The 25,033-nt window shown below is 41.7% G+C and overlaps 2 protein-coding genes across 4 annotated transcripts; both read right to left on the minus strand.

Annotated features, from left to right (window-relative positions):
* Positions 1 to 1,764: 1,764 nt before the first annotated feature.
* Positions 1,765 to 14,454, minus strand: ZNF317 (zinc finger protein 317). 3 transcript variants are annotated; one of them, XM_036903907.2, is made up of 7 exons: positions 14,269 to 14,454; positions 8,374 to 8,496; positions 7,699 to 7,838; positions 7,115 to 7,241; positions 6,580 to 6,675; positions 5,332 to 5,414; positions 1,765 to 4,858 (listed from the first exon to the last, which is right to left on the minus strand). In XM_036903907.2, the coding sequence occupies exons 2-7, from the start codon at positions 8,402 to 8,404 to the stop codon at positions 3,539 to 3,541; spliced, it is 1,797 nt and encodes a 598-aa protein (XP_036759802.2). In that variant the 5' UTR covers positions 8,405 to 8,496; positions 14,269 to 14,454; the 3' UTR covers positions 1,765 to 3,538. The 3 variants fall into 3 exon arrangements, with proteins under 3 accessions (XP_036759802.2, XP_036759812.2, XP_057346089.1); XM_036903917.2 differs by lacking the exon at positions 6,580 to 6,675; XM_057490106.1 differs by lacking the exons at positions 7,699 to 7,838; positions 14,269 to 14,454.
* A 7,472-nt stretch (positions 14,455 to 21,926) lies between these two features.
* On the minus strand, positions 21,927 to 24,801 carry LOC118921864 (olfactory receptor 7G3-like). Its single transcript, XM_057490108.1, has one exon. It carries the CDS (start codon positions 24,785 to 24,787, stop codon positions 23,870 to 23,872), a length of 918 nt encoding a protein of 305 aa, XP_057346091.1. The 5' UTR covers positions 24,788 to 24,801; the 3' UTR covers positions 21,927 to 23,869.
* Between the last annotated feature and the right edge of the window lie 232 nt (positions 24,802 to 25,033).

Genomic DNA, 25,033 nt, shown 5'->3' on the forward strand with positions numbered 1-25,033 from the left:
TTATTCAACTCCAAAAAAATAGCTTGTTGGAAGACAAATTTGCACCACCACTTTGGAAAATTGGCATCATCGACAAGAAATAAACATATGCATCCTCTGAGACCCAGCAATCTCGGTCCTGGGTATTCACCCAAGAAAAACACAGACTCGTGCACTATCAAAAATACCAAATATGCTCATAGCAGCATTATTCACAATGGCCCCAAACTGAAAAGCCAAACGTACACCAACACAAATTGCTTAAATTGTGGAACAGTTAAACAATGGAACACAAGAAGTGTATGAGCCATGTTGTCTGAGCCAGAATACTGGTTACCTGTGGAGAATGAGGCAGGGTTTGTTATATGGATGGGGCAAGAAGGGGTATGAGGAATACTGGTAATATTCTTTTCGTTGCATGGAGATTACATGTGTTCATACAGTAACTATGCTGCACATGTATGGTTAAGCACTTCTCTGCATTTCAGCAGAACCTGTTTAAAATGTTATCACATGTGCACAAGGCATCATTACACAACCACTGTCAAAATGATGTTGGTGTTAATACTGGTGAGTTAAACATGTACAGGCCTTACGACCCAGCAATTTGCCCTGGAAAAACTCACCCATACTCCAGAAGATTATTTACAAAGTTTCTCAAAGTAGCAATGTTCATAACAGGAAAAAATGTAAACAGCCAACTGCACATCAGCTGCAGGAAAGATAAACTGTAGGATAATACAAAGGATCGCAATCAAGAAGTTTTCTTGACACAATTACAGCTAAGCTACATTCGTTTGTGTGACTCTCAAACCACTACTGCTAATCTGACCACCATGATCTCCAACTGGGATCTGTGATGACTAACAGGCTTCTGTTTGTACCTAGTCCCTCTTAGCCCATCAACCCATAAGATACTGTGATGCACTCAAACAGAAATTGGACAGTTGTCACTCCTCTGTTCAACACCCTCCAGACTTCCCATCACACTGAGATACTTCCCATTAGCCCACAACATGCCCCTGTGATCAGGACCCTGATGCAGTTCCGACCTCACCATCTTCATGCTCCAGTTGCATGGCTGTCCCAAGCAGTTTTTTCATGGCCTACCAACTGCCAAGGCTGTCATTCCCCAAATTACAATATGGCGCACACTCGCAGTTCATTTACATCTCTGCTCAAATGTCCCCTTTAACAAAAAGCTTTCTCTACTTTCCCTAAGGCTCTGCTGAATCCCCTCATCACCATGCTTAATTTTTCCTCCACTGCATTTACCAACATCTAATACACATTTACTCATTTGTTTACCAGGTTCCTGATCTCATACAGAATGTAAGCACCATCAGGGCAAAAATCCCAGTTCACTGCTATAGACATAAGGCACAGAACAGAGCCTGACATAAGGGCTGTGGACTCAAGTTTAAGCACTACTACTTGGTAATGGGTTGAATTCAGACAAGTAGCCCAAGCTTGCTTGCCTCAGATTCTCCACACAAGAGGGAAATACTGATGGTACCTTCCTCTTAGGGCTTTTGTGAAAATTCACTTATTTCAATATAAGTTAAGAAAATAAATGCTTAAGTATGTCAGAGATCTGAAGAACTTGGGGTAAAGATTTAAAATTCCATACTCAACAATTAATAGTATAAGCAAATTACATCCACAACACAAAACCCCACTAGTACTAAGGTGTATGGGTTACAGAGAGCATCCGTCCAGCTGGGTGTAGCATAACAACTCCCACTAATTAAAAAAATTATTAAACAATGAGATATACAAAGCAACTTAAATAGTTAGGTTTTATTTTTTTCTCATGTAAGTCTGGAAATAACAAATCCAAGGCTAGTGTAGAAACTCAGAAGCCACTGGGGAGGCCAGGCTCATTGTGACTTTTCTGCAGGATCCTCCTTAGCCTGTGACTTGCCTGAGGCTTATGGTCACAAAATGGATTTTAACACTCGGGTACTTCATCTCCTTGCAAGGTGAGAAGAAGGGAGAAGAACAAAACAAAAGGGGAAGATGAACTCAGGCAAATAACCCCTTTGCAAGAGCTTTCTCACAGCCCATACAGTGATATCTGCTTATTTGTTAATAGCTAGACTGTTGGACATGGACTATAGTAATTGCCAGAAAACCTGTAAGACACTTTAAAAAACAGTAATCTGACAAAACATGGATTTTCTGGATATGGAAGATGATGAGATACTGGAGAAGCAATAGAAGTACATGCCACTTCTGACTGAGCAGGAGACAGAAACACTCCAAAGGATCCAGCTGACATGACGCCATGCTTTGATCATAATGCATTTAAATTAGGTACTGGTAACAGTACTAAAAATAACCATTACATGGTACAGAACACAAGTCTAAATAGTCCACTGCTCAAGTAAGTTACCCAAAGTGAACACATACCAATAATTATTAACAAAAATAACCTTTTGTGAAATGTAACGGCTATTTAGAGCATAACCTTAAAGACCAAAAATTAGCGAGGTCCGTTTTCATGATGAAAAGACCAACACAATCCCATTGTCACTGGAAAATCCCATTGGGATGTGAATCCTCTTAACTCAATGCATGAAGGGGCTGTGCTGAACTTACATCTACATGAGTCCGCACATGGGTCCTGAAAGAATTACATTGCATTTTTTTAAGCTGTAAATAGGAATTTCTCCAAGTACTCATGTTTCACAAAAATTGAGGGCCTGGTATTAGCCAAGGTTTCTTGACCTCAGCAATATTGACATTTTGGGGCATATAATTCTTTGCTGTTGGGGGGTTCCTCTGCATTATAGAGTTATTTAAATAGCAGCATCCGTGATGTCTTCCAACTATATGCCAGTAGCACCTCCTCCCAGGTGTAATAAAAATGTCTCCAGACATTGCCAAATGCCCCCTGGGGAACAAAATCACTCCTAGTTGAGAGATGTTCCTGGACCAAAGGTTGGCCAGGTTTTTCTGTAAAGGGTCAGATAGCAGTATTTTAGGCTTTGTGGGCCATATATGCTACCTGTCACATGTTTTTTACTCTTAAGAAGTTAACTATTTTTAAAGCACAAAGAGACAGCTAGCCATAGTTTACTGACCCAGTTTACTGACCCTACTGTAGACTTTCCCACATTCCTACTACAGATTTTTCTCTTGAATATTTCTCTCATGAGGAATAGTGTGAGATCAGGAGAGCCTTGCCAATCAGTAATTTTACACATTAGTCTCCGTACAGTGCTTACACATGTGCCCAGAAGGTGCAAGGTGATGCTACTCACTTCAACATTAAATACCAAGATAGGGTTTCTTTCCCTAAGCTCTCCTGTTTTTTTAAGAGCTGAATACCCACTGATGGCTTCTCCACACTAGACACACGTTTTCTTACCCAGAGTGAGTTCTCACCAATCTCCAAAGTTATCAGAGAAATAACCCCAAGTCTTTCCAAATTATCACACAAATTCGATTTCTCCTAAGTTACACGGATTCTTTTGTGCCCAATGAGGTCACCAGGGGCTACTGCCTGCCATGAGGCTTCCTTCCAGTTTGAGCTCTTGTGCCTAAGATAGCTGTGTCAATGGAGCCTCTTCCACATGGACGACACATAGAGCTTCTCTCCTCGGTGGGTTTTGACATGACTCCGCAGGGATGAGTGGTCACTAAAGGCTTTCCCACAGGCCAGGCACTCATAGGGTTTCTCCCCAGTGTGAATCCTCCTGTGCACATTAAGATTTGAGCCTATGCTGAAGGCTTTCCCACAATGATCACATTCGTAAGGCTTCTCTCCTGTGTGGCTTCGCATGTGTGTCTTAAGGGTCGACTGGTTCCTGAAGGCTTTTCCACACTGTCTACACTCAACACGTTTCTTTACAAGATGAATGCTCATGTGCCGCCTTCGGGATAAGTAATCACCAAAGACCTTACCACAGGCAGTACACTCATATCTTCTCTCTTGGGTGTGTATTTTCCTGTGTGCAGTCAGGTTTGAGCTTGCACTGAAGGCTTTCCCGCAGAGGTCACATCCATATGGTTTCTCTCCAGTGTGAGAATTCATGTGTGTCTTAAGGATGGACTGGTTTCTGAAGGCTTTCCCGCACTGCCTACATTCAACAGGTTTCTTTATGATATGAATTCGCATGTGCTTTCTCCGTGATAAGAGATCGCCAAAGGATTTCCCGCATTCCTTACATTCATATGTTTTCTCTACCATGTGGTTCTTCTTGTGCAAATTAAAGTTTGACTTCCAACGGAAGGCTTTTCCACACTGAGAGCATTCATAGGGCTTCTCTCCAGTGTGATTCCTGACGTGCTCTTTGAGATGTGAGGGATGTTGAAAGGCTTTCCCACAGTCATGACACTCATAAGGTCTCTCTCCGGTATGTGTGCGTTTGTGTGCGATGAGGTGGCAGCTTCTACCATAGGCCTTCCCACACTCATCACACTTATAAGGTCTCTCCCCAGTGTGGACCCTCATGTGTATCTTCAGGGAGGAGAGGGTTCGGAATGCATTTCCACACTGGCTGCAGTCAAAGGGCTTCTCTGTAAGGTGAGTCCGTGCATGACTCCTGAGAGCTGAGGGGTCATTGAAGGCTTTCCCACAGGCACTGCACTCATAGGGTTTCTCCCCAGTGTGTATCCTCCTGTGCCGTGTAAGGGAAGCACTTGTGGTAAAGGCTTTTTGGCACTGATGACATTCATGCATTTTTCTCCCATTGTAAATGCTTATGCGTTGGGTTATATGTGACCTGTTCTTGAAAGTTACACCATAGTCCTGGCGGTGACAGGACCTCTTGCCAGGGAGTCTTCCCATCTGCTGGGTAAGATGAGTGCCCAGGCTGAAGACTTCAAACAGATGTGCATACTCAGTAGGCTTCTCTCCAAGATTAGTTCTTTCCTGTTAAGAGATTAGTGCTGACTAAAGCATTTGCCACCTTTATGACAATCACGAGTTACACTAAAGGGACATTAATAGAAGCACACCATTATGACAAATGATGTCGTAATTTGAGATGTGTGTAAGAGCTGTTACTGCCCTGTTTGGGATCTACCACACAGAAGGGGCGAATGATGTGCCTTGAGACTTGATGTGTGCTTTTACAAAGCTCTTTACATATACTTTAAATCTGAATTGAGCTCTAATACTCAATATCTGAGACAAAGTTACAGAAATATTTACTTACTGGAACTATAAGTGAAAAAATTGGGGGCTAGGTTTGGAGTTTTCCTCCAAAGTTCTCAACATTCAGTGTCTCTGCAATTGCCTCCTGGGAATACTATGTGTCCTGGTTCTTAATCTGCTTTTTTAACTGAGTTTGCCCTGGTCTTCTCCCAATATGGAAGACTGGAATTATCCCCAGGACATCTTACCATTGTCACACCACTGGATGTTTCCTTCCCAAAAATATCTTCCATGAAGACTGACCATTTGCTTTTAGATGGAGTCTCCCAATCTGAAACATTGGAAAAATATTAACTTGCTGAAGAAAGAAAATGGTGAGATGATGATGACAAAAGTGGGTATTTCAATGCAAATACTGATTCCCAGAAAGGGCGATGAGAAAGGGGAGAACACACACAAGTAAAAATGGGAAGAATCTGGATGTGCTAGACACCCAGCACTGATGCAAGTAGGCATTTTAGTTGACTCATCTGAGTTCTCCAAAGGTCAACACTGATAATGACAGAGTGTTATCAGGAATGCTGACTATGAAAAAACAGGACAGCCCCCATGTGGACTTGTCAGATTTAAATATGAAGCCCACCAATTCTGGGCGTGGGTATTTAGCCAAAGAAAAGGAAATCACTATCTTGAAAAGACATCTGCCTCCCCAGTCACTGCAGCATTATTTACAACATCCAAGATAGCAAAACAACCTAAGTGTCCATCAATGGATGAGTGGTTAAAATACAATGGGATATTACCCAGCCATTAAAAGGAAATCCTGCCACTTGTGACAAACACGGATGGGCTCTGACATTATGCTTAGTGAAATTAGACGGAGCAGGAGAAATATTGTATTAGCTCACTTACATGCAGAATCTTAAAATAAACCAAAAACAAACACTGAGCTCACAGATACAGATACAGAGAACAGATAGGTAGTTGTCAGAGGTGGGGATTGACGGGTAGGCGAAATGGGTGAAGGCAGTCAGAAGGTAAAACTTTCAGTTGTAAGATGAATAAATTCTGAGAATGTCATGTACAGCATGGAATCTGCATCTAAGAATACTGTATTATATTGCATATTTGAAAGTTGCTAAGAGAGTAAATCTTAAAAAGTTCTCACCATGAGAAGAAATGTTTTGTAAATATGTGTGGTGATGGATGCTAACTAGACTTATTGTGGTGATCATTTTGTAATGCAGACGAATTATCAAATTATTATATTGTACCCCTGAAACTAATGTTTTATGTCAATTAAAGTTCAACAAATATAAAGTAAAAATAAAGATGAAGGACCAATGAAACCAAAGGAATCTTAAGGGAATGGAGGGACGGTGAGAGGAGGAGCATTTTCAAATTTCCCTGGGTGACATTTCCTGATGGACATCCCCCAACCCCAATCACTGTACAGAGCAGACATTCAAATATTCTTGTGTTTGCCTGGTGTTTACCAAGAGAAGTGTCCCAGGGAGGTCCCTTCTCCTTCATCCTCAGCTCCTCTTCTTGCTCCAAGTGGGAGATGAGGCTGGGTTTGCCCACCTGATATCCTGCTCATAGGGAAAGATACATGTTGAGTGAGGACCATGTAGATGGCAACCCCTATTGGTATGGGGTTAGTGATTTGGTCTTCAGTGCCCTGAAGACAGGCAAATCTGACTTAAGAGCAGCAAAACGATGGTGCCAAAGTTGTAAGGAACACAGTGAAAGGCTTTCCTAAAACACAAAACCACAAATACCCATTTTGATCTTTAGAAGAATGAGAATATTTTAATTTAGAAACCTATGCCCAAGCTCAGACATATGTGACAACCTCCAAGGTCAACTGAACAGACAGGTGTCAACGTCCATGGGGAGACAGCATGAAGGTGGGCACCAGGTCAGCTTGTCTGCGACTGTATTCTGAATCCCCACACAGTTCCTAGGTCCTAGCAAGTACTTAAACTAAAAATGCCTGACTTACAAATGAATAAATAGTTCCATCCTTACCTACTGAGGTGAGGTTGCTATAGTTCTCCAACATCACATCTTTGTACAGTTTCCTCTGAGAAGAATCCAGCAAGGGCCACTCCTTCTCAGTAAAGTCCACGGCAACATCCTGGAAAGTCAATGATTCCTGAAACAACACACACATTTGAGGTCAGGGAGAAACTAGCCCATCTTGGTTCCCAGAAAGATGGCTGAAAACAGGGCATGGGACACTCCAAACACAGGATTTCACAATGGGTTCTAGGGTCTCAATACTTATTCTACACATTAGTCTTCAGACTCTGCTAAGGTGATCTCACCCCATCTAATCCTTCAAATGCTACTGACTTGGGACCAAATCCCTCTCCACTTCCAGCCTGGCCTGAACACTCTGAGCTGTATTATGAGAGAAACATCTGGTACCAAAGTCATTTCCCCACTTTGTCCCTGATACCAGGACAGCATTCCTTGCAACATTCCTTGGCTCTTTTTTGCCCTGTTAAGGTACTCATCAGCCTGGATGAAGATCTAAAAGGATTATAACATGTGACACTGGGCATTCTAAGGAAGGGATCCCCACCCTCAGGGGCCCTGAGATCTTATACCTGGGAACCAACACTGGCTGAACCGTGAGGCTCCAGGCCACTGCAGGCAAACAGGTCCACATCCTGAGGACTGGAATGGTCTTTTGAAGAAAGAGGAATTTCCAACTCCTGGATATAGGCAGGGTCCTGAGTGGGCACAGCTGGAGAAGAGTAGGGTCTCCATGAAGATTAAAGCCTGCCTGACAATCTCAAATTGGGAAGTGGTCCTACACAAACTCTTGAGTGTGCAGTGCACACCTCCACCTCACTCACACACCATGTTCTAAAACAAGCCAGAGCCACCTTGCTCAAAGACAGGAAAAAATATGATGGGCTTACATACCTATAAAGGAAGTGACACATGTCCTCAATTTATGAGTGAAGAAATTAAAGCTCTAAGAGGTAAAACTGTTACTTTGCTCAGAGTTATCAAAAAAAAAATAAGTAGAATAATGGAGGTTACACATTACCTGGTCCTTCGTTATATACTAACCACACCCTCCCTCAACCAAACCCCCCAAGACCCTGGGTCAGACACAGTCATCTGGCAGGCTCTCAGGACTTTGTTCCCACCCCTTTCAGTTCATCCAGCCTCCCAGGGAGCCCTCCCTATGCCTGTGCACCCCTGACCTCAGTGAAGTGGGAGGGACCACTGAAGCTTGATTTCTGAGGGCCCTCATCAACCCAAGAACTTACCACAGGTGGGAGTCAGGGCAAGAGCTGCCATCCTGTGAGAATGCTGGGAAGTTTCCCTCAACAACAGGGAACTGGCACCAGGAAGCTACTCCCCTGCTATCACGGGACTCTTTGAGGAGGCATCTGTAGTTAAGTGAGAGATAAACAATTAGTAATCACAGGCTCTGTTGCTTTGGTTCACAGCACAATTCTGACTTTTGTCTTTTAACATTCCCTCTTCTGAGCAGCAAGTTCTGGCTGATCTTGGGCCTTTGTCTTCCTTAGGCAAAATCTCCAGGCAACATTGACTTGTGGACTCTGCTTAGGACCCTGCCTCAGGTCACTCTCACAGGTAATCCATTACCAAGTACAACTCTGCAGATCATGTCTGACAAGGAGTTATTATCCAAAATATAAGGACTCATACAACTCAGCAGCAAAAAAAACCCAAAAGACCCAATTAAAAAATGGACAGAGGATCTGAATAGACATTTTCTCAAAGACACACAGATGGCCAACAAGAACATGAAAAGATGCTCAACGCCACAATCATCAGGGAAATGCAAATCAAAACCACAAAGATATCACTTCACACCAGGTCAGAATGGCTATTATCAAAAAGACAAGCAATAACAAGTTTTAGTGAGGATGTGGAGAAAAGGGGACCCTTGTGCACTGTTGGCAGGAATGTAAATTGGTGCAGCCACTACAGAAAACAGTGCGGAGGTTCCTCAGAAAATGAAAAACAGAACTATCATGTAATCCAGCAATTCTACTTCTGGGGTATTTATCTGAAGAAAACAAAAACACTAACTGGAAAAGCTACCTGCATACCTATGTTCACTGAAACATTATTTACAAGATCCAGAACATAAAAACAAGTGTCTATTGATAGATGAATAAAGAAAAGAGTATACATGTATACACATGTAATGAAACATTATTCAGCCATAAAAAAAAACTTTCCATTTGTGACACGGATGAGACTTTAATGGCATTATGCTAAGTGAAGTAAGTCAGAATGGATTAAAGCAAAAGGGCTCACAGAGAAAACTGAGGTATTTACATAATGAAAATAATAATTCAAGAAAAAGCTGTATATATGTGTGTACAGTTGACCCTTGAACAACATGGATTTGAACTGCACAGGTCCCCTTACACATATTTTTTTCAATATATTGGAAAATATCTTGGAGATGTGACAATTTGAAAAAAAAAGTTTTACTCTCTGGCTTGCTTTTTTCTAAGAATATAGTACATAATAACATAATGCAAAATATGTGCTGTGTTATCTGTAAGACTTCCAGTAAACAGTATGATATTAGTTAAGTTTGGGGGGAGTCAAAAGTTATACATGGATTTCCAACTGCATGGGGGTCAGCACCCCTAACTCCCATGTTGTGCAAGGGTCAACTGTGTGTAACACTATAACATAACCTCAAAAACATGAGAAAACTAAAAAAGGACAGAACTCTGAAGAGAATGGGCAAAGCCATGACCAGAGCTCTCACTACTAAAGTTCAGACAATTAATAACTATATACAGATAGAACAAGGTGAAACAGGATTTCCTAATTGTAAAATCCAACCCCTACGGCGTAACGTATGTTTCAGAAAATGGCACCAATTTCTGATCCCAGTGCAGTGAAGTTAGGAAACAATAACCAAAAGATAACCAGAAAAAGGTCACAGAAATGGAAATTAAAAGATAAAGCCCTAAATAATTCACACATCAAAGAAGTCAGAATACTCAATATTTAGAACTGAAATATAATACTATACTGTAATTCTTTTTTTTTTTTTTGAGAGGGCATATCTTATATTTATTGATCAAATGGTTGTTAACAACAATAAAATTCTCTATAGGGGACTCAATGCACAATCATTAATCAACCCCAAGCCTAGTTCTCATCAGTCTCCAATCTTCTGAAGCATAACGAACAAGTTCTTACACGGTGAACAAATTCTTACATAGTGAGTAAGTTCTTACATGGTGAACAGTGCAAGGGCAGTCATCACAGAAACTTTCGGTTTTGATCACGCATTATGAACCATAAACAATCAGGTCAAATATGAATATTCGTTTGATTTTTATACTTGATTTATATGTGGATCCCACATTTCTCCCTTTATTATTATTATTATTATTATTTTTTTTTAATAAAATGCTGAAGTGGTAGGTAGATGTAAGATAAAGGTAGAAAACTTAGTTTAGTGTTGTAAGAGAGCAAATGTAGATGATCACGTGTGTGCCTGTAGACTAGGTGTTAATCCAAGCTAGACAAGGGCAACAAAACATCCAAGGATGCAGAAGATTTCTCTCAAAACAGGGGGGGAGAGGTTCTAAGCCTCACCTCTGTTGATCCCCAATTTCTCACCTGATGGCCCCCCTGCGACTGTGCCTGTCTTAGGTTGTTCCTCCCTTGAGGAATCTTACCCGTCTCTGGCTAACCAGTCATCTTCCGGGGCCATACAGGGAGATGTAAAGTTGGTAAGTGAGAAAGAAGCCATATTGTTTGAAATGTAATTCTTTGAGATGTGACAGGTATCTACTGTTAGAAACTGAGACAACCCCAAAACAGAAAAGTAAATGATGAAGAACACAAACTTATAAAATACATACTGTAAAGTGGTTCAGTCAAGCCAAAAGTTCTTTGAGAAAAATAAAATTGACAAAATTATGGCAGGATTTGTTTTTTAAAAAAGGGAACATGAAAGTATAAGAATGAGAAACCAGAGAACATTAAAGATGTAGCAAACATTAAAAACACAATTAACAACTTTGACTATACAATTTAAGCCTGAGATTGAATTAATATATTCCTAAAGAAATTTTACCAAGATGAAATAAAGAATGTGGATGCTCTATGACCCTTAAAGGAACTAAAAGACAGCTTAAAGTTTTTCCACAAAGAAAACTCCAGACCCCAATGTTTTGTTTTTTTTCTGTTTCCCTTCCAAGAACAAATGAATTCTATTCTTAAGCAAAATATTCCAGTCAAGCAAAAACAGGAAAATCCCTCCCACCCTATTTTATGACACGGGCATAAACCTGAAACGGAAAAAGGAAGCCAATTTCAAAGACCCAAATTACCAAATAAATCATTAGCAAATGGAAACCCAAAATAACAATAGTATGCGTATCCTTTCCAAGTTATTTATCAATACAAATTTCACATAAATTAGAAAATCAATTGGTTTAATTCGCTACACGTCAGGTAAGAAATTATATTCACTCATTCATGAGTATTAGTAAGTGGAAACCTCACTAAAATGGAGTTGGAAAGCCAGAAGGGCTCACACCTTAACACTCCACTCAGTCACAGACCCAGAATAAGACATAAACCTGGGATTCCCCTATACTTTCCTACCAGGAAGGTTTTCTCTTGGTCAAGCAACAGCCCAGCCAATGAGAAGCTGTCACAACAGCCAATGAGGAGCTACTATACTTGGAGCTCCCAGTTTCCTCTAATGGACTTTTTGTTTATAAGAGCCCTTCCCAACACCCACCTTTCCTCTGTAAAAGTTAGCTTGCTTGTACAGAATTGCCATTCACACTGCTATTTCCTAATAAACCCATTTTTGCCAGTTAACTGACAGTTTTAAGGTTAACACATTCGATGCACAAACAGTAGTAGCACCTATCATCACCAAGGCCTCCTTGAAATATATCGATAAACAGGTATCAAAGTAGATGCTGAAAAAAAATAACTTTGTTAAAAGCCTACAGGTCCATGACAGACTCTTACTATGTTAAGAAATGTTCGAGGTTTCAGATCCTACATCTATGCAGTGCTCCATCAAATATCCCAATGGTTAGAACCACCTTTGAGGGTTTATTAACTATACAGATTCAATAGTGTGATGTGTATGAACAGTTTTCTTAAGCATCCCAAGAAAGCATCCTATTTCTTAGGCTGTTCTTTTTTTTTTATTATTAAGGTGTCACTGATGTATACTCTTACGAAGGTTTCACATGAAGAACAGTGTGGTTGCTGCATTCACTGTTGTCAAGTGACCCCACATATCTCATTGAGGTCACTGTCCATCAGTGTAGTAGGATGCCACAGAGTCACTATTTGTCTTAGGTTGTTCTTACCAGGGAAGTTCGGAAGTATCTGTCTGGAGTCCAGCAGAGGGCTCTAAGGGCTGAGAGTGTGGAGGTCTGGGTTCAAATATTCCCCCTGTGACACTGTACTACCAAACCAAGTTGGACTTCACCATTTACTTCATTCATTCAGGTCATCATCGCTTCAGGAAATAATTGGTTACAGAAAACACCATTCATTGTAAAAAAATTAGAATATATATGAGCAAATACTAAAACTATACTTCCACCAAAAAAAAAAGCCTACAGCTATGCTGGAGAAAAACTCTTTAGCATGGAAAAGAAGGCAACTTTCCTAATAAATACTCTCTTAAGCAAAACCAAGCCTCCTCCAGCAAATATTAAATTCCCTTTAAGGTCAGAAAGAAAACGGGACTGCCTCCAGTTTGCTATCCAAACTCCACTCAAGGCTACTGGAAGTACTCAGCCAATGATGCAAATAATAAAGCATGTATGATGCAAAAGGAAAATATAAATATTCACTTACTTATTCTATACAAATGATAAATAATTGTCTATGAAGAACATACAAAACACTACTTAAAAACTACGAGAATGACATACTTTAGCAAGCCTGTTGGGCCCACATTCAATATACCAAACAGTTGGAAATAAAATTTAATTTCTGAGCCCCAAAAAACAAAGCTTTAGGAATGAATCTAACAAAACCCTACATCCTTTATAACTTTATTGAAAAAGGGAATGAACAGATATAATACGACTGTGATAGCATAATGTCAATATTCTCAAAATTCATATATAGATTCAACGCAACTTGAAAACAAAACCTCAATAGATGCACTTTGTAAACTGACTAAAATTTAAGCAGAGGGGTTCTTTAAAAAGAGTGGCTGGTGTACATACTTCACCTACAAGATATTTAGAAATCTTTAAAAAAGTATACGATCAATGGAAAAAAAAAAAGAATGCCTCTGAAAATACTTTGCGTGTGAGTCCATTCACAAATTACCAAAACAAGAAAACACATTTTGGGGAAAAAATGTAAACAGTAAAACCCATACAGAAAATCATGGGGGAAGGGAAGGGTGCAGTGTAGGAGTATATAGGTTTCTATGGTTTAACAATATCTTTCTTGGCCTGGTTTGTGCATTTGCTTTAGTGAATGCGCACACACGTGCGCGTGTGTCTTTTCATAGTTAACATGCCATGTGAATGCCTGTGTATGTTGTCATAGTTACATGTGAAGTGTTTTCACAGATAAATAGCACAAAAGATGGTAAAAATCAATGCAAAATGTTAGTAACCATAATAAACATGAATGGCCTCGCAAGTAACAGAATATGTAAGTGAATTTTTAAACTCAGTTAGTGGCTATTTTCAAGAGGGTCAACTAAATAAACAAGTAAGTGCACCAAAAAGTCTAAAACAGAAAAGGCATTCAATACAAATGGTAACAAAAAGAAAAACCAGTGTGCTTCTAATATTAGACAAAGTCGACCACAAAGCTAAGGGAAGGGAGCTTATGCTGGCGGTCTCCAATTCGTGACCCCTGAACCCACTTAGGCAGGGCTTCTCCGTTTCCACGCCAAGGACTCGGGTTGGCTGGTTCGTTTGAACCACATCGCCAGTGCCTCTCCCCTGTCACTACTACTTACGAAGTCCTAGCTTTTTCAGTCCTCACGACACCAGCGTTTCAGGTCGTTGATCACAATCTAAAACACACTCCTCGCCTGGCTGCCTGGCTGCCCCGCCCCAGGTCCCCGTCCCCCTTACTCCTCCATGTCTGATGGGCGTCCCGTGTCCTCAGGAAGGCCTCGGGTAAAGGGTTGTGAGGGAAGCGGGGCTTACACGGCTGAAGGGGCAACCGGGGGACCGGAGGTCACGGAAACTGCCGTCGAAGGGACGAGAAGTTCACACAGGAGGTTCAGTCCTCCGCGGGGATGCCGAGGGTCCCCAACAACCAGGAGGAAGCGGCTGTGGAAACACACTCCGCCCATGTGTATAGCTGCAGTCGCCTCTTGAGAGTAATGGCTTCCGCTTCACTTCCGCCTTCTAATTCTCGCGGGACTTCCTGGACGGCCTTTAACCCGGAAGCAGAGGGCGAAAAGGCTTCTGGGAAATATAGTTCCCGAGCATAAACAGGCATGGCGGCGCTGCTGGCGGGGGTTCTGTCAATGGAGCACGTTGCCCCAAGTTTTAATTGTTCAATGGCCCCAGCAGTTGGTTCTCAGGCTTCTTCTCGTCTTATCATTCTTTCTGTGGTAGCAGAGAACCTCACCGTTGTTATACTGTTCATACACTCAAGACAAATTTTTATGCATAGTCCTGCACCTCTACCCTGAATTCTGGACGGAATGAGACATTTTCATCCCACTTGGATATTTTATAGACACGTTAAAATGCCACAAATGAAACTCCTGAATTCACCTTCTCAAGCTCAAGTCATAGCCACTTTCCACTTGGTTATGGTAAGTTAACCTTGGCAACATCCTCCACGCTTTTGTATGAACCATCCATCCATCAAGGAATGTTCAATTATATCCTTGCCGGACAACCCAGAGTTTGATCACTTAATTGAAATGTTTTCCTTGCTCCTGAATCAACAGGGGTGATAGCGGGACTCAGAAAAGTCGTTTTATACAATACCCGAGCCGGAAAGGTGGCCTGGCTTCCAGTGAAAAAGTGTATCTAGATGAGGTGGGCACACAGGGAGTGCAAGAGGGGCCCATGCCCACCTCTAAGCAGGAGTTCCAATACCACCTCCACAAAGGTGGGCAATGGAGTACATTGCCTATAGCCTGTTGCTCTATATAAAAGTTGTTGCGAGGCTTAAATAGGGAACTCAAATAACTGACTTCTGCCCAGCAAGGACAAGAAGAAGGTAGAACGAATCCACTTTAGCAGAAAGGTGAGCAAAGAGCGGAAGACCTGGAGGCAGGGAGAGTTTGGGTCCAGACTGGGGAAACTTAGGAGGAGGGAAGGGATCAGCTGTTCAACCAGCACAGAGGAGGAAAAGATAGAAAATACTCGTTTAGGTCTCAGGGAGGCTCTGGGGACATAACAGAAATTGGGAAGTTGAAAGTGGTAAGCAATCCTGGGTCAGTATCTGAGCTTGCTTTATCAATGCTGCATCTTAGTTAACTTAGAGGAAGGATTCACTGATGCAATGAACAAAGGGGAGAAATATCACTCACTTACCCCTTCAAAATTACAAGTAGGAAAAAAAAATTCTGCAATACTCGCCTAAAAGCAGGAAGTATTTGTTTGGGAGAAAAAAATGCTCTACTCTTCAAGGCTCTTCTAGCTGGTGTAGAAATTAAACTGACTTAAGACAGATTAACAGGAGGGGAAAAAAACAGTTTGATTAAATTTGCCCAGAAGCCCCATTGTTGAGGAGGAATTCAGTTTGGAGACACAGGAAGTCAGAGTACAAGGTGAGGAAGGAATTCATTTAAGTTAGAATAGCAGGGAATGGCAGCTGCCTTGCAAGGCAGCAGAGAGTAAGTAATAACCTTGTAACTTTACCAATTATGACCCCAGTCCCTAATCCTGTTGAGATTTCCTTACTATTGGAAGTTTCTAAACATAAGTTTTCTTTGTCCCATCAGTTCCTCACAAATCCGTTATCTCTTTGTCTAAAATGTATAAAAACTGCCTGCCTAAGTCATTTCTTTGGGTCTCAGAGAAAGAAAAGGGAAGTTCATTGAACTCTTAATTGGCATAGGGCACATCTGCCAACTCCTAAAGCCAGTGTCTTCTGGAATCCTGGGTCCACTTGGATCTGCATAGCATGGGAACAAAGCCCCCACCACCCCAGGATTTTGGGGAGCCACAGAGCACTGGATGGAGTAAGATTATCTTCTGAGAACTTCCCAAAGCAAAGAAATGAGATTTTCAGGCAGGCCACTAAAGAGCATGGTCGCACAGCTGCAGTTCTGTCTGGGTCACCCAGGCATCAGGAACTTGTAAACCCCAATCAGAGCTCTCAGAAGCCCCTCCCTACCTATCTGAATTAGGACAGAGACAGGGTGAAGACTTGTGCTTAAGCCTGGTTAATAGAGTGAAATAGCAAAGTAACAAAGACACTTACCACAGGAAGAGTACAGAGACAAAATATAATAAACTGAGCAGTGAGAAGTTTAATTTAAGGGAAAAAGGTGCACACTCAAAAGAAAGGGGAGTGTGGGCAACCTCAGAGAAGAGGCACACTTAAAAAGGTGAAGATTCTGTCTTTTTAAGGATTTTCAAGAATGGGAGAAAGGGTCAAGGGGTGTAGGCTTATCATGTGGTCTCATGATGTCTGTCTCTGGTGAGAGACACTATATCATTATCCATAGTCAGTCCTCCAGATAATTTTGTAAGATAAATTTAACACAAAGAATCTATTGATCTTATTCCTCTCCCAAGCACTTGGAACATACCAGTTAAGCCTGCTCGCCTTGACTTAAGATAGATGGTTGGCTGATGACCCAAGGAATATGTCAGGAATCTAGCTTCTGAATGCTCTGCTTTTAAAATGGACTCTTTGCCTTAAGATAAGGCCCTCCTGTTCTTAGGCTATTCATATCTCAGCATTTTTAGGAAAAAAAATCGCTGCTTGTCCCAGGTCTCTGCCCTCACTCACTTGCATTGGCTAGAGCAAGTCTCAAGGTCAGAGCATGTGGAATGAAGACACTGCAAAGGGCTTGCATCCAGAGAGGACGCATTAACTCTGTGAGTCCTTTCTGGCTCTCTGGTTTTATCTGGTTAACTCTCTGAGTCCCATCTCACGGGCTTTACTGTCCTTATTCTCTCTCCACCCACTCATATCTATTTTTCTGCCTAACACAATAATGAAACTGAGACCCAAAGAAATGACCAAGGCAGGCAGTTTTTATACATTTCAGACAAAGAGATAACGGATCTGTGAGGAATTGACAGGACAAAGAAAACTTGTTTGGAAGCTTCCAATAGTAAGGAAATCTCAACAGGATTCGGGACTGGGGTCATAATTGATAAAGTTACAAGTTATTCAGCTTTCTCAGCCCAGAATTCCGTTTCTGGTGATAAGGATGTATCTTTATTTCCTGATACTTGACAGGTACCTTTCACACAGGAGATTGTTAACTACTTTCTGGTGATAAGGCAAAAATGTCCTTGGTTGAGTGGCATAAGGACCAGAGAATGACAGGGGAGACAAGCTGCAGGCTCAAGCTAACCAGAAACTCCTCTTTCCTGGATGAAGTCGTTTCAAGCATTTTGAAGGGCGCCAGGACCACTGCAGTCCCCTTGAACGTGACTGATGTCTTAACCATCATCAACCACCAATCTACTAGCTTTCTCCGTGGAATAACCACCCATCCCAGGACTTTCCCCACTTTGCATTAGCCCAACTTATCTGTAGCTGATGTGAACTTAGTGAATTTTATTTCCTGGAGACCCCTCCTAAGTGTTCCCTGTTTCTTGAGTCTGGTGGACAGATTGTTTCTGTGAACTGGCCTTGCTGCTGGTGAAACAGAAACTTCCTCTCCCACCACTCAGTTCATATCTGGCTGGCAACTGTAAAGGCTCAATAAACCCTTTTATCTCAGAAATCTCTCAGTCGCTTCTGTGTTTGATTTGTCACAGAAGACAAAAGTGGGGGCCAAGTTTTTTCCCTGTGCTGGCCATTTCTTAAGTAATTTTAACTCAAAATAATCAGTATACCTAAGTGGCATATCCTGGGGAGGCCTGCCTTGGACCCTGATATCTTATTAAGGTAAACAACACCCTGGAAGGCTGGAAAACCTTACACATATCCTGCTCTAAAGGCATGGTTATTGTAGGGGGATAAATTCAAATGAATACGGGTGAAAATCCCACATCCTTGTAAATGGCTTTTAGTCAGTCATTCACACTGCCTAGAGAAACTGGAAAGAGATAGTTAAAGAGGACTTTTTAATTTACTTAAAAAATTATTTGTTGACGTATAACAAACACAGAGAAAGTTGACAAAATTTGTGAATATTACACTCAATATATACATTGAATATAATACATTAAAATTTTGAATTTTTGAACACAACAGCCTTAATATTTTAGTCTGAAAGAATTTGAGAAATGGCACATTCAGGAAGGACTCTGACTTTCCTATGAAGCAGGTTATAAGACCCTTGTGTGATAGGTGTCCCCTTATCTCCAGAAGAAAGGAGCATATGGATCTCCAAGGATGGAGAGACAAGGAGAGGAACACAAACAGGATTGCTAAATTTCCCGCAGTTGACTTCCCTTAGCTTACATTCTCTGTCCTATCATATTTTCCATGACTTTCCACTCTATGTCAACCTGGCATTAAAAACACTCTGGTTCGACCACTTCTTTTCATCTTCATTTCCTTATGAAGTCTCTGCTGTCACACGTTTGTATGCTTTTCTCTTGTTAATGTGTCTTGTCACAGTGCTCCAGCCAGTAACCTAGAAGGGTAGAAGGAAAGATTTTTGTTTTTTTGACTCCTGTACACATTGTAGTAAGAGTTTTGCCTGTTTTTTGAACTTTATGTAAGAATTAAACCCCTTCTTTGGGATTGCTGCAAGAGTAGAAAACTAACTGATGCAAGGGAACAGACTGATGTCTACAGCATCAAGTAATGTATGACATCAGTGACTAGTGGGGCCAGGACTGTCTTTTCAGTAAGGCCAGGTCCCTTGCCTATTCACATGGGGAAAAAAAATTAAAATTGAGCCCACTCTCATATTATATACAAAAAGGATTCCAGAATGATTGCAGAACTAAATGTGAACGGTAAAAGAGCAGAGAGAAACATGACTTCATGGCCTTGGGGTAGGTACAGATTTCTTAAATAGGCAAAAGGGAAGAGAGATTTGATAAACTGGAGTATAATACATTATAATTAAGAACTGCTCATCAAAGGACATCATTTATAGTGAAAAAGCAACCCACAAAGTGGAAGAAAAAAATACCAATCTAAAATGTAATTCACATTCTGACTACATAAAGAACTTTTACAAATCAGTAAGAAAAAAAGTCACTTTAAAAATAGGCACACAAAAAAAATCTGGCCCCTTCACAAAATAGGATATCTAAATGGTCAGTAAAAGTGAAAGGTTTTCAACTTCTTGAGAGAAATGCTAAGTAAGTGCTCTTCTAAGCCACAACGAGGTACCACCACTCATCGCATAGATTGGCTATAATGAAAAAGACTTAAAATGCAAAGTGTCAGTGAGGATAAAGAGGAAGCCAAACTTACACAGTCCTGGTGGGAGGACACTTAGGTACAGTCACATTGGGCAACAAGCGGAATCTGCTACAGCTGCACATGCACATACCTTATAATCCACACGTCCGCTCTTCAAAGACAGGTGCAAGAACATTCACTACAGCGCTATTAGTGATAGCCCAAATTTGGCAACTATCCAAGTGCCCCTTAACGGTAGAATGAATAAGTAAATTGTAGCTTATTCATACCCTGAAAATGAAACATTGTGGATGAATATACCAGTCGTGAGTAAAAAAAAACCAGACACATGGTGACAGAGTGTATGATTCCTTTGATACGTTAAGTACAAAACAGGCAAAACAAACCCTACTGTTAGATATTAGGATGGTCATTGCCCAGGGGGCAGGGAGATACTGATTGTTGCAATATTTTCTATCTGGTGTCCCTGTTTCTGCCCTCATACACTGTGAAAATTAAGAAAAACTCACTGACATGGTCCTGGGAGAGCAGCAGGGGGCACTGTCGTGCTCACTACCTCTTCGATTGCGGACCCAGCTGGAAGAGACCCCTTGCAGATGGATACTGCTCTCTACATTATATACTAGCCCAGCTGAAGGAAGAAAAGTTTCCTACTACTTGGCAACAGCCCAGCCAATGAGCAACCATGATACTTAGAACTCTCAGTTTCCTCCAATTGATGTTTTGCTTAGGACAGCCCTCCCAGCTCCACCTTTTCCTCTGTAAAAGAGCATCCTCTCCTTTGTTCTCTGGACTTGCCTATGGTTTTGCTGTAGCCTGCATGTTCAAATTGCAATTCTCTGCTATGCCCAAATCCTTTTTCTTTTGGCTGGTAAAATTAATTGACATTTTTATTTTTAAGGTTCACAACTCACTGACATGAACTACCAGAGTGATCCTTCCAAAGCCTGAATTGGATCATATCAGTCATTGGCTCAAGTCTCCCCAGTGACATCTTCCTTATGTTGAATATTTTCCATTTGCTCTCATGCCATACCCTCCCATCAAGAGATTTCTTTGCCCTCCCGCTGGCTGGGCTAATGGGAAACATTAGCAAGATCTCAGAGGGAAGAAGAGTGAGGCTGGGTACTGAAGGGGTTAGAGCAAGCCTCCCCACTTTGGCATGTGAACTATTTTGAGCTGAAGGCACTTGAGACCCTACAGGCTCAGGGAAACCTTTACCCCTTCCTTAACTAACTTGAAAAAATCTAAACTGGGGTCTTTCCCAAAAAAAGGGTTATTACCAGAGATAAATTTTATCTGAGTGACCATGCACATGGTAGGGTAAACATCTAGTTATCAGAAATGTTTTCTGCATAATGCCGTGGGAATTGCCTTCCTCTCCTGTGAAGCCCCAGACCCCTATTCCATCCTTAGCTCAGGATGGTATACAGACCTCATTTTACCTTTCTGTCTTGCAACATTTCATGTATGTGTGGATCCCATACCAACAAAATTAAATTTGGTTTCCTCCTGTTAATCTGCCTCACATCAATTTAATTCTTAGGCCAGCGAGAAGAACCCTGAAGGGTAGAGGAAAATTTTTCCTCTCCAACGGTTTTTATTTCTGTCCCTGTAGGCCACTGAGGCATCCCTTAGACCAAAGTCTCTGCTACTGTAAACCTTTTAATAGCCCCAGGGCTTTGTGTAAATACTGCCTTATGTATTAAACTCCACTCTAGTTATTCTAAATTGTGTCATCTGAATCCTATTTGGACTTAATAAGGGTCCCAGAATCAGCCCCAGGAAAGATACTCTCAAAATGGGAGTCTGGGATTGGTTGGTTACCTCACTGAGGAGTTCACAGTACCCTCTTTGTGAGGGAGAAGTTCGAGGCCATGCAGAGAAAGAAGTTCTGTGAAAGAATGGGAATTTGGAGAGTGTGTGCCTGACTGTCATAAGTAAATAGGGGTCATCAGTGAGTCTTAATCCACACTGTGGGAGGAGGGAGGCTGCAGTTAGTAATTTCTGGAACAAAAAGGGTGGTAAGTGGGGAGATTAACTGTCCTGGTTTTCCGGCTGCACAGGTAAAGCTCAGTATCAATTTCATATATTAATATATTAATATTTGAACCACGGAAATAAATGGCTAGTTTGCTTTAAGACATCTTAACCTTACTAGCCATAATTAAAATCCAAGTCTGGGTGGGGTGCTCCTGACACCTAGTGGTAGAATCTGAGATGCAGCTAAACATCTCAATGCACTGGACAGCCCCACAAGAAGGATTTATGTGGGGCTGCGAATGTGATTAGTACTGGACTGGTGGGGAATGGGGCGGGGGGGGGAATCGACCCTACCTCTCTTTTGAGCACCAGGGCTTTAGACGCTGGGAAACAATTGTCTGAACATCTAAATTCCTTCTGAGATGTGGAAAACAAGGAGGTTCTAAGGTTTTTAAAGTGCATCTTGATTCCCTTTCCGAGTTACTAGTCACTATCCATTTGTTTGTTACCTTTTATTTGAAACACAACCACTCAAACTTATAGGATGTTTCTATGAAGTTCATCAAATTTCAGTTACAAAAATTCAGAAGGAATGGCCTCAGATTTTCGCTGAGAACTAGGAAAGGGCGGAAAGCCAACTTTTTCCATAATGGACCATGTAGTCTTTGTGGTTCTGTACAACAGCTCACTTCCCCCTGTGTGTCTCCTTTAATCTCTCACTGTATTTGTGTAGGTAGGGGGTTGTAACTCGGGGTGGGAGCAATTACATTTGAAGCTGAAATCAGTCAAAGGGAGAAATAAAGTGGGAGAAACTTGTTTATTGCTTACAAGCAGTTGTCCCCTTCTCGCCCCCAGCTGCAGAAAAGGGACCCCACCTCACCTTTCCAGTCAAGATATGCCCGTGCTTCTGCATGTAATCATGTCTACTGATTTGGAGATAGACTACTTCACTCCACCCTTGGAAACACTTATTGATATGGGGATGCTCTAAGGCCAGGTGAGAGATTCTGGAAATATTGCCCTTTTACCCATAGGGGGTTTCCCCCCACTAAACAGTTCTGGTTCTCTGGACACCAGCTGGATGTCCTACAGTTTAACTCAATTCTGACACTATCTGCCTGGAGATAATGGCAGATCCCACAGGTTAAGGACTCAGTCCTACCAAACTGCCCCTCCCCACACCTCAGATGCCAATTGCAAGTGCAGGTTGTCACCCCTGCTTCTGATGAACCAGCTCTATATCAGAGGTTCCCTCGATCCCCCTCCTCACCTTCAATTTGCTTGAGAAGCTCACAGAACTCAGGAAAGCAGGTTATTACTAGATGACTGCTTTACTGCAAAGGATAGTTAAGGATAGGAACCAACAGCCAGATGAAGAGATATATATAGGGTGGAGTCCAGAAGCGTCCTGAGCACAGGGACTTCCCCATGGAGTTTAGGGCACTCCACTCTCCCAGCAAGTGGATGCATTTTGTTCGCCAACCTGGAAATTCTCTGAACCCCACCCTTTTGAGCTATGGAGGCTCTATTACATAGGCATGATAGATTAAATCATTGATCACTGGGGAATGAATCAATCTCCAGCCCTTCTACCTTTGTAGGTAGGTTTGGGGCTGAAAGTTCAAACCCTCTCATTATAGCTTGGCATTTCCCACAACCACCTCTGAAGCTGTCTTGGAACCACTTAGCCAAGAGTTATTTATTAGCATACCATCATACCAAAGGTGCTTTTATTGCTCCGGAGATAACAGGGGTTTTAGAAATTCTGTGCCAGAAACATGGACAAAGACCAAATTTAAAAAATATTATATACAGACAAAAGCAGTCCCCTGTTCAAACAAGCATTCTCCCACCCCTCCTCTCAGCACCCAGAACACACCTCAGAAATAGGTACTTCTCCTTAAAAAGACTGTTTGTTCTGTGAAGCTATCTGGGTACAGCATTTAGCTTCAGACCCTAAGAAAGCATTGATTTAATGATCTGTATTCAGACTTCAGCTGCTGGTCCTTGTAGGCTGGGAAATTTCAACCAACTCTCCAGCTGAACAATGAAAAATCTGCATGTGGTGTATGCACATTTTCAAAAATGTACCTTGGAAGCACCAAAGATCTAGATGCTAGTAAGAAATCAGGATATAATACAAAGATATTTGACTTGAAAACCCATGATTAAGCACTTTGCTAGAAGAATTGAGTTATAGGAGCATCAGCATACCAAACATTTTCTTCCCTTTTACCCAGTCTAGGAGCCCACACCCAAGGCAGATGACAGAATCATGTACAGGATAGTGTTTCAGAGAAGTTTCCTCAAGGCCCCCTTCATGTCCCTGTTCCTCAGGCTGTAGATGAAGGGGTTCAGCATGGGGGTGACCACTGTGTACATCACTGAGGCCACTGACCTCTTCCTGGAGGAGAATGTGGATGCAGAGCTAAGATAGACTCCAACACAAGTCCCATAGAACAGGGAAACAACAGAGAGGTGAGACCCACAGGTGGAAAAGGCTTTATATTTCCCGCCAGTTGATGGGATTCTCAGGATGCAAGAGACAATTCTAGTATAAGAGAAAATGATCCCCGAGAGGGGACCAACACCTAATAGGCTGGTCACTAAATACACCAGGATGTTATTGATGAAGGTATCAGAACAGGACAGTTTGAGGATCTGAGCAAGCTCACAGAAGAAGTGGGGGATTTTCAAGTCTCTGCAGAAGGACAAATGTAACACCATCAGGCTATGCAGCAGGGCATCGGCAATGCTAATGGACAAAGAGAGAAGAACCAGTAGAATACAGAGGCGGGAGTTCATGATGACCATGTAATACAGAGGGTGGCAGATGGCCACGTAACGGTCATAGGCCATCATAGTCAGGAGTAAATTGTCCATGCATATAAACACCATGAAAAAATATACCTGGGTGAGGCAGCCTGTATAGGTCATGGCTTTGCTCTGTGTCTTGATGTTCAGCAGCATTTTGGGGACTGTGGTGGTGCTGAAACAGACATCATTGAGGGACAGGATGGAGAGGAAGAAGTACATGGGGGTGTGGAGGTGGGGGTCAGAGCCGACGGTCAGGATGATGAGCAGGTTCCCCAGGACGGTGACCAGGTACATGGACAGGAACAGCCCAAAGAGGAGGGGTTGCAGTTCTGGATCATCTGAGAGGCCCAGGAGGAGGAATTCTGAGACACCTGTCTTGTTTTCAGATTCCATGTTGTGGATGAGTTTTCTGGAAAATAGACAAATGAAACAAACACACAGACATCACTTGTTGGAGAGAAGTCTTTTATCCATGTCTTCAATTCTAGTGATATTTAAACAGTTCTTTCCTTTAATTCTTCTTCATTTTATTCATTCCTACCTTCACCAATAATTTTTGAGTGATATGCATTTTGTATCCTATATTTTTCTAACGCTAAAATTAAAAGTGACAGCAAGTGCTATTTTATTATTATTTAT

This window comes from Manis pentadactyla, chromosome 12, assembly GCF_030020395.1.
Source record: "Manis pentadactyla isolate mManPen7 chromosome 12, mManPen7.hap1, whole genome shotgun sequence".
NCBI classification, from domain to species: Eukaryota; Metazoa; Chordata; class Mammalia; order Pholidota; family Manidae; genus Manis; species Manis pentadactyla.